The sequence below is a fragment of the Saccoglossus kowalevskii genome, chromosome 5 (genome assembly GCF_978046115.1).
Source record: "Saccoglossus kowalevskii chromosome 5, keSacKowa6.1, whole genome shotgun sequence".
NCBI classification, from domain to species: Eukaryota; Metazoa; Hemichordata; class Enteropneusta; family Harrimaniidae; genus Saccoglossus; species Saccoglossus kowalevskii.
The window spans coordinates 6,029,224-6,039,936 of NC_140645.1; the positions used below are offsets into that span (position 1 = coordinate 6,029,224).

Sequence of the window (10,713 nt, forward strand, 5' to 3'; positions counted from 1 at the left end):
ATGAAAGAATGCCCCCTACTACTACAACCATCCTATGAAAGAATGCCCCCTACCACTACAGTCATCCTATGAAAGAATGCCCCCTACTACTACAGCCATCCTATGAAAGAATGCCCCCTACTACTACAACCATCCTATGAAAGAATGCCCCCTACTACTACACCCATCCTATGAAAGAATGCCCTTTACTACTACACCCATCCTATGAAAGAATGCCCCCTACTACTACAACCATCCTATGCAAGAATGCCCCCTACTACTACAACCATCCTATGCAAGAATGCCCCCTACTACTACAACCATCCTATGAAAGAATGCCCTCTACTACTACAACCATCCTATGAAAGAATGCCCGCTACTCCTACAACCATCCTATGAAAGAATGCCCCCTACTACGACAACCATCCTATGAAAGAATGCCCCCTACTACTACACCCATCCTATGAAAGAATGCCCCCTACTACTACACCCATCCTTTGAAAGAATGCCCCCTACTACTACAACCATCCTATGAAAGAATGCCCTCTACTACTACAACCATCCTATGAAAGAATGCCCCCTACTACGACAACCATCCTATGAAAGAATGCCCCCTACTACGACAACCATCCTCTGAAAGAATGCCCCCTACTACTACAGCCATCCTTTGAAAGAATGCCCCCTACTACTACAGCCATCCTATGAAAGAATGCCCTCTACTACTACAGCCATCCTATGAAAGAATGCCCCCTACTACTACAACCATCCTATGAAAGAATGCCCCCTACTACTACACCCATCCTATGAAAGAATGCCCTCTACTACTACAGCCATCCTTTGAAAGAATGCCCCCTACTACTACAACCATCCTATGAAAGAATGCCCCCTACTACTACAGCCATCCTATGAAAGAATGCCCTCTACTACTACAACCATCCTATGAAAGAATGCCATCTACTACTACAACCATCCTATGAAAGAATGCCCTCTACTACTACAACCATCCTATGAAAGAATGCCCCCCTACTACTACAGCCATCCTATGAAAGAATGCCCCCTACTACTACAACCATCCTATGAAAGAATGCCCCCTACTACGACAACAATCCTATGAAAGAATGCCCTCTACTACTACAACCATCCTATGAAAGAATGCCCTCTACTACTACAACCATCCTATGAAAGAATGCCCCCTACTACGACAACCATCCTATGAAAGAATGCCCCCTACTACTACAACCATCCTATGAAAGAATGCCCCCTACTACTACAACCATCCTATGAAAGAATGCCCCCTACTACGACAACAATCCTATGAAAGAATGCCCCCTACTACTACAACCATCCTATGAAAGAATGCCCCCTACTACTACACCCATCCTATGAAAGAATGCCCTCTACTACTACAACCATCCTATGAAAGAATGCCCCCTACTACTACAACCATCCTATGAAAGAATGCCCCCTACTACTACAGCCATCCTATGAAAGAATGCCCCCTACTACTACACCCATCCTATGAAAGAATGCCCCCTACTACTACAACCATCCTATGAAAGAATGCCCTCTACTACTACACCCATCCTATGAAAGAATGCCCTCTACTACTACAACCATCCTATGAAAGAATGCCCCCTACTACGACAACAATCCTATGAAAGAATGCCCCCTACTACTACAACCATCCTATGAAAGAATGCCCCCTACTACTACACCCATCCTATGAAAGAATGCCCTCTACTACTACAACCATCCTATGAAAGAATGCCCCCTACTACTACAACCATCCTATGAAAGAATGCCCCCTACTACTACAGTCATCCTATGAAAGAATGCCCCCTACTACTACAGCCATCCTATGAAAGAATGCCCCCTACTACTACACCCATCCTATGAAAGAATGCCCCCTACTACTACAGCCATCCTATGAAAGAATGCCCCCTACTACTACAACCATCATATGAAAGAATGCCCCCTACTCCTACAACCATCCTATGAAAGAATGCCCCCCACTACTACAGCCATCCTATGAAAGAATGCCCCCTACTACTACAGCCATCCTATGAAAGAATACCCCCTACTACTACAGCCATCCTATGAAAGAATGCCCCCTACTCCTACAACCATCCTATGAAAGACAACTTCACCCAAATGCGACCAAATGCAATGTACTGGGACTGTGGCCATATATTTCTATTCGTCTTTTCGGAAATGCGGTAACATTCTAATTTTTGTTAGTACCCGTCATTCATTCTTAATCTGCAATATCTATCGGTTACATATGTCCAATTAATCCATTTGTATTTTTGGAGTATTTTGTAATTAATAGAAACTATAAACCGTGGCACTGTGACGTCATATGTTTACATTTTTGTCACCAGTATAAGAACGTCTGATAACAAATATCATTCGCAGATGAACACACGCTCACGATATGTTGCGTTAATATTGCCTATAAGTTGTTTTATTAACAGAACACCACACATGTATTTAATAACAACATTAGCGAACAAGCCCTTATTTTATCTTCGAGTACAAATGACAGGTTCTTACCAACAAGCCACTGCACACCCCCGCCCGTCAAGAAGGTAAACAAGGACGACCACATATATACTGTATAGGTATCATAAATCACGCTCCCTAGAGGGAATGTGCATCAGTGTGTACTATGTAGACACCATTCACTGTTACAATGAACAAAAAAACAGAGGGGAGAAATAGTCACATTCTTCTCAAAGAAACATTGGTAGAATAAATTAAAGCAAACATACATCTCTCCGTAGTTGACAATACGCACAGTCACGCCTTCCTGTCTTACCATTTAGGGGACGACCATGTGAAACCATTGGGGGAGATTTGTTAAAAAAAAAATGCACGCTAGACACCAAGAGAAAAAAAATGATTGCAAGATTTTGGAGGGAAAATGTTAGCACATTCCACAAAAATACAAATGTACAACAAAGACAGCGCGGGAAAAAAATATAAAATTTTAAATGTAAAAGCCCTTACTAGTATCTACCATGTTTAATGTTACCTGTTATTATATGCTTGGTGTATCAGGCTATAGAAACTCACCTTTTTAGAAACACCTCAATGGAAAATTACACAATTATGTGTACCCAATGCACGTCGTGTTTAAAAACTCAATATAATGTCTGTATTGTCTGTAAGGTTGAGGTTACTAGCCAGAAGTAACTTCACAGGTCGTTTGGCAGCTTATGCGAATATGATGGACGTTAACATTGACTGGCGTTAACATTGACTGGCGTTAACACTGACTGGCGTTAACATTGACTGGCGTGTATGTTTACGAATGTAAAAAGTAAGGATTGGGATATCGTGGTGGGAAAGGGCAAGGTATTTTCACCAGCCTGAAAATCAAAAACCATATATCCGACCACCGACAAAGTCCCAGACATTCTCATTTATTCAAGTTTTGTAAAGGTGACCAAGGGTTACTGAACAATCATTTGTCATGATGTGTTGTTACTTGTGAGTTACTCCATGAACGCTCATTCCAACCACTATACTACAGTATGTGATTACAAATATACTTGCATATCTGGACTGCTGGACCAATCTACGTACAGTACGACTACCACGTGGTCTAACCCTGGTTTTAGCGATCTAGCTCTAGGTTAGCCTGACAAGGTCGCGTGAGTTGCGCCCTCCGCGGTGCTCCAAACCCAATGTTATAGTTTGAGTGTATTTTAGATGTCTGCAGCTATTATGCAACCATGTTGGAGCTTATCTCCACAAGGACAGACAGAGAGACAATGAGTTATTATGGTCTGGTGCCATTCGGCCGATGAGGGCGCCACTCAGGCCTACATGTTAGGTTAGCTCAAGGTCGCTTTTGGTTGGTATTCTTGGCTCTGTGTCGTTGTCAACTTATTCCACTGTAGCATATGGATTTATTTGGGAAGTACACAACATATGTTGCGTAAGGTCAAACCAAGGGGAATAGAAATCACACAAATGAAGTAAAACCATTTAAAATATTTAAAAAAACTGTGTTAAAAGGCGGTAGTCGTCATGCCACGCTTGTACGAGATGTATGGGTCTCATATAAACAAATATGGCGACTTTGGCTGTTGCACAGATCAACGAGTACAAAATGAGACGTTACCAAGCTTTAATTAGGTATTTCTTAGGTGATTGGAAGGTATTGAGGGATACCGGCGTCAAACCTCATACTTGTGGTTTCCATTAGACGAGCGCATTGGATTGTGGGAAAATCAATATTTATCAACACAAATGTCGCACATGCGCAGTGCGACGACTACCGCCCTTTAAATTAAAAAAGAAAAGAAAACAAATTGCTCGAACTTTGAAAGCTGGAGAATAAATAAACAAAACGTTCAATACGTTTTCTCTAGATTTAGAGATATGTTGTATCACAGGAACAGAGGTGACACAATCGTGTATCTCTCCTGGTACATTATACTTACCTTTTTCAATTTGAATCAGATGGGCAGAAACTCTAAATTTTGATAATCCCAATGTATTTCAACAAACAAAATTTCATAATGAAATCTTTTTTTTAAATAAGTTTTGCTGCTGTGATAATATTTTTGCAAATCTCACTTGGTGAGGTGAGTTGGCTGTAAACGATTTTGAGCAAATCCTACCCAAATAGGTTAGGAATAGATAAGGTATAGAAGGCTAGGAAGGGGTAAGTGTTGTGGTACAGAGGTAGGGAAGGGTGTGGTATCGTGGTGTGGAAGGCTAGAAAGAGGTAAGGTATTGTGGTACAGAGGTTGGGAAGGGCGTGGTATCGTGGTATGGGAGGCTAGAAAGGGGTAAGGTACTGTAGTACAGGGGTGGGGAAGGGTATTTTATCATAGTATGGAAGGCTAGAAAGGGGTAAGGTGTTGTGGTACAGAGGTAGGGAAGGGTGCGTTATCGTGGTATTTAAGGCTAGAAAGGGGTAAGGTCTTGTGTGGTACAGGGATGGGGAAGGGTGTGGTATCGTGGTGTGGAAGGCTAGAAAGGGGTAAAGTATTGTGGTACAGGGGTGGGTAAGGGCTTGGTATCGTGGTATAAAAGGCTAGAAAGGGGTAAGGTGTTGTAGTAGTAAAGGGGTGGGAAGGATGTGGCATCGTAGTATGGAAGGCTAGAAAGGGGTAAGGTATTGTGTGGTACAGGGATGGGGAAGGGTGTGGTATTGTGGTGTGGAAGGCTAGAAAGGGGTAAGGTATTATGGTACAGGGGTGGGGAAGGGCTTGGTATCGTGGCATGGAAGGCTAGAAAGGGGTAAGGTGTTGTAGTACAGGGGTGGGGAAGGATGTGGCATCGTGGTATGGAAAGCTAGAAAAGGGTAAGGTATTGCCAGTGGTACAATGGAGGGGAAGGGTGTGGTATCGTGGTATGGAAGGCTAGGAAGGGGTAAGGTATTGTGGTACAGAGGCAGCAAAGGATTTGGTATTTATGCATGGAAGGCTGGAAAGGGGTAAGGTATTGTCGTACAGAGGTAGCGAAGTATGTGGTATCGTGGTATGGAAGGCTAGAAAGGAGCACGGTATTGTGGTGCAGAGGTAGGGAAGGGTGTGGTATCGTGGTATGGAAGGCTAGAAAGGGGTAAGGCATTGTGGTACAGAGGTAGGGAAGGGTGTGGTATCGTGGTATGGAAGGCTAGAAAGGAGCACGGTATTGTGGTGCAGAGGTAGGGAAGGGTGTGGTATCGTGGTGTGGAAGGCTAGAAAGGGGTAAGGTATTGTGGTACAGAGGTAGGGAAGGGTGTGGTATCGTGGTATGGAAGGCTAGAAAGGGGTAAGGCATTGTGGTACAGAGGCGAGAAATGGAGTGGTATCGTTGTATGGAAAGCTAGGAAGGGGTGAGGTATTGTGGTACAGAGGTAGGGAAGGGTGTGGTATCGTGGTGTGGAAGGCTAGAAAGGGGTAAGGTATTGTGGTGCAGAGGTAGGGAAGGGTGTGGTATCGTGGTATGGAAGGCTAGAAAGGGGTAAGGCATTGTGGTACAGAGGCGAGAAATGGAGTGGTATCGTTGTATGGAAAGCTAGGAAGGGGTGAGGTATTGTGGTACAGAGGTAGGGAAGGGTGTGGTATCGTGGTGTGGAAGGCTAGAAAGGGGTAAGGTATTGTGGTACAGAGGTGGGGAAGGGAGTAGTATCGTGGTATGGAAGGCTAGAAAAGGGTAAGTTGTTGTAGTACAGAGGTGCGGAAGGGTGTGGTATCGTTGTATAGAAAGCTAGGAAGGGGTAAGGTATTGTGGTACAGAGGTGGGGAAGGGTGTGGTATCGTGGTATGCAACGCTAGAATGGGGTAAGCTGTTGTGGTACAGAGGTGGGGAAGGGTGTGGTATCGTGGTATGCAACGCTAAAATGGGGTAAGCTGTTGAGGTGCAGAGGTGGGGAAGGGTGTAGTATCGTGGTATAGAAGGCTAGAAAGGGGTAAGCTGTTGTGGTGCAGAGGTGGGGAAGGGTGTTGTATCGTGGTATGGAAGGCTAGAAAGGGGTAAGCTGTTGTGGTACAGAGATATGAAATGGTGTTGTATCGTGGTATGGAAGGCTAGAAAGGGGTAAGATATTGTGGTACAGAGGTAGGGAGGGGTTTGGTATTGTTGAATGGAAGGCTAGAAAGGGGTAAGGTATTGTGGGACAGAGATATGGAAGGGTGTGGTATCGTGGTATGGAAGGCTAGACAGGGGTAAGTGTTGTGGTACAGAGGTAGGGAAGGGTTTGGTATCGTGGTATGGAAGGCTAGAAATGGGGTAAGATATTGTGGTACAGAGGTAGGGAAGGGTTTGGTGTCGTGGTGTGGAAGGCCAAGAAGGGGTAAGCTGTTGTGGCGCAGAGGTGGGGAAGGGTATGGTATCGTGGTATGGAAGGCTAGGAAGGGGTAAGGTATTGTGGTACAGTGGTCGGGAAAGGTGTGGTATCGTGGTATAGAAGGCTAGACAGGGGCAAGGTATTGTGGTACAGAGGTAGGGAAGGGTGTGGTATCGTTGAATGGAAGGCTAGAAAGGGGTAAGGTATTGTGGTACAGAAATATGAAATGGTGTGGTATCGTGGTATGGAAGGCTAGACAGGGGCAAGGTATTGTGGTACAGCGGTAGGGAAGGGTGTGGTATCATTGAATGGAAGGCTAGAAAAGGGTAAGGTTTTGTGGGACAGAGATATGGAAGGGTGTGGTATGTGGTATGGAAGGCTAGACAGGGCCAAGGTATTGTGGTATAGAGGTAGGGAAGGGTGTGGTATCGTGGTGTGGAAGGCTAGAAAGGGGTAAGGTATTGTGGTACAGAGGTAGGGAAGTGTGTGTTATCGTGGTATGGAAGGCTACGAAGGGGTAAGGTATTGTGGTACAGAGATATGAAAGGGTGTGGTATCGTGGTATGGAAGGCTAGACAGGGGTAATGTGTTGTGGTACAGAAGTGGGGAAAGGTGTGGTATCGTGGCGAGCATGTTGGGAAAAATGAGGTATCATGGTGTGGGAAACATAGGAATTGTTGTTGCTAACCAGTTAGAAAGTGTAGGGTATAGTGGCGAGTTATCAGGACGAATTATAGTGGTGTTGGATGAAGGAAATTGTAAATGTATCTTGGCGAGCCAGTTGGGAAGGATAAAGTATATTGGTAAGGAGGCGGGCAGGGAAGGGTAAGATTACAATAGAACACAGGAGTAAACTTACCTGATATGCACTAGTCACATGCAAACAATGGAACACTGGAGTAAACTTACCTGATAGGCACTGGTCACATGTAAACAATAGAACACAGGCATGAATATATAGGCGGAGATCACTAGAACAATGGCGTATGTGAATCCGAACCAACAAAACATTATGCCATGTATGTATATCTCTGCTGGTGTCCCGAGAATAGTGATGGCTGACATGAAACTGGCGACTAAAGACATGGCTACAGGTATTGGTGACATTTGGCGATCGGCTAATAGAAATTCCGCTGATGTACGTTGCTTTCCACCACAAAAAGCATGATAGATGCCAATACTTATGGATACTGCCAACATTAATGCCATGATTACGTAGTCGGCTGGCTGAAATCGGGAAATTTCTCCTGTTGCTGTCATAGTGCTTGGTTAAAATACGATGCCTGCGTTATTTGAATCGTATTTCATTATACGTTAAATGTTATACCTGCAATGGTATATTTAGATATCTACAATATTTTAATCTCCCATCTAGCATTTGAATAATCTGTAAACATAGTTTATTTATGGATTCTTGTTATTCAATGCTCCACCCATGCCACTTGTCACTAAAATCACTGTTAAAATTATCTTTATGATTTATGTAGGACCAAGAGCAACAAAATATAAACTTTGAAAAATCGTATTCCTTCCAATATTGTCAAAGCAGTCGTTATGAATTATTTGTGATAAAAAAACTAAATTATGTATTTATGCAGATCAACAAAAACAAAACAAAATCATGCTTTGTAATTAGAATTACTCTTTATACCGCTTTCCTACAACTCACCACACTCAAAACAATGATTATGAATTATTGTATTAGGTGAAACTGGGAAACTTGAAACTTAAAACTTGGAATTGAACTTGAACTTGAACTACAGAAACTTGTCCTGTAATTGTGTCACTGCCTGATAAGCATTGGTATGAAATACAATTGGAATCTCATTTTAATTTTCAATTGGATCTTCCAACCAAAGCTGGATGAGGGCATGCTATATAACACATGACATAATCAGTCCCAGGCAGCAGGGACCACAGGTTGGCGCGTGACGCTTGTTACGCAGGATGACGCAACTATTCACAGCATAATGACTGTCGGGCATACCACTAGAGAAATAATTCTCTTGTTTTAATTTGTATACAATTACTTAGTAAAGTAAATGTCTTTCGAGCTGATTGACAGTCATGACGTCATAGGGCGCGTTATAATATATTTCATGAAGTCACTCATAACAGTTTTTAAAAAAACATACCATATCGGATGATAAATTCATAGCATATTGAAGACACATAGACAGACACACTATCTATGTTGGAATTTCTATAATTTTCAGACATGTCGATTTTCTCTAATGTATTCCGCCGATGGATTCCTACACTGAATAGACTAAACGCTAAAAATTATTATTGCGATTTGAAATGCGAAAAAAGATGGGGTGCCAACCTCAGTCCTTCAAAAAGTATACGTTACATGAAAATGGGAATACATTTAACTGAAAAGCTAATGAATTTATTCTACGACTATTAGGTGCAATTAGGTAGATTCAATTTTTATGATTAGAAATGCAAAAAAGAAACAATAAAATGCGCATCAAAAACACCATGCTCGCGTGATCGGGACTGACGCACCGCGTGATCGAGACTGACGCACCGCGTGATCGGGACTGACGCACCGCGTAATCGGAGACTGACGCACCGCGTGATCGGGGCTGACGCACCGCGTAATCAAAACTGACGCACCGGTGATCGGGGCTGACGTACCGCGTGACCGGGACTGACGCACAATTCACTGCAAGTCGAAGAATTGGCCTCAATTAAATGTTAATTCGTATTACGTCTCAATGTAGTAATAATAAGTTAGTTGGTTAAGTGTGTACAAATCGAGCTTCAGCTCAATTCATTCCACCAGTATTAGTCACGATGGCGGACGAGGTTTCGCTATCGTTACCAAACATAAAGAAGCTCACATGGTCCTTATACAACCGGGCGAAAATTACTAAATGAACTATATAAAACAAATTAAAAACAGACTACATCGCAAATCATGAAACAAAAGATACGAAAACAAAATAAAAAAAACATAGTTCACGCTGAACACAATTCAAAATCAGCAAATGTCAATGTTGTGACGAATCACGTGATACAAATCTTATACACACTTAAGTGCAGGAATTACATTCGTCACCGCTAACGTGTAATGATGTACGTACCCAAAACCCCACAATAATCGATAGTAACCCGACGGGGGGGGGGGTGGTGTGCGCATATATGACAGTCAATTTTGTAGTTGATATACACAGGAGTTTGTAGAACTACAAATAACAACTAATCCTATCTATATTTATATATTTTTTTTTTATTTATATATATCTTTATTTCGTACTGTGGCCATTGGCCTTATGTACAGATACAAATAAATACATAATAAATTAGATTGGAATGGTCGCAGAAACAAGTAAAGAAAAACAAATATAAAATCATAATACATAACATTTGCATAATTAAGTGTTCTCTTCAAGCATAAGCTGACGTACTTGAAAACTATAAAATATAAATTTACCAAGGTTTAATTGTATATATGGGGTTTGATTCTGAAATAATGAAATAAACTTTATCTCTGTAGGTGGGGAGTAGTAATACTGTGCAATAAACTTCAATCTTAGGGAGTTATATTTGGGACAAACTAATGTAAAGTGGTATTCGTCCTCAATTACATTACAGCCAAAAGGACACAACCTCTGGTTACGTGGAGTACCACTGGCCCTACCCTTTTCAATTTGTAGTACATGGGACGAGATCCTTAATCTACATAAAGCATTTCTGTATATTGCATAAGACTGACCAATATTTGTAAGATATTTCTCACATGTTAATTCATGTTTCACCTTACAATAAGTTACTAGTTTGAGACTTCTATTAATTTCAGAGCTCCAATCTTGTCTGGAAATATCAAAGCACCTCTGTTTAAATAGTTCCAGGAATGCAATAGAGTTACTTACATATTGGTCAATCCAAATATGTCCAAAACCATATTTATAGAGAAGATTTTTAACTGTCAAAGC

At 42.1% G+C, this 10,713-nt stretch overlaps 1 protein-coding gene across 1 annotated transcript in view; it reads right to left on the bottom strand.

Annotated features, from left to right (window-relative positions):
• The window catches only part of LOC102800469 (sodium-coupled monocarboxylate transporter 1-like), a 66,055-nt gene extending 58,005 nt beyond the window's left edge, over positions 1-8,050 (bottom strand). The window contains exon 1 of the mRNA XM_085499078.1: positions 7,679-8,050. Within this exon, the coding sequence (XP_085355204.1) occupies positions 7,679-8,029 (351 nt within the window). The 5' untranslated portion in view covers positions 8,030-8,050. The remainder of the gene's footprint in view (positions 1-7,678) is intronic.
• Between the last annotated feature and the right edge of the window lie 2,663 nt (positions 8,051-10,713).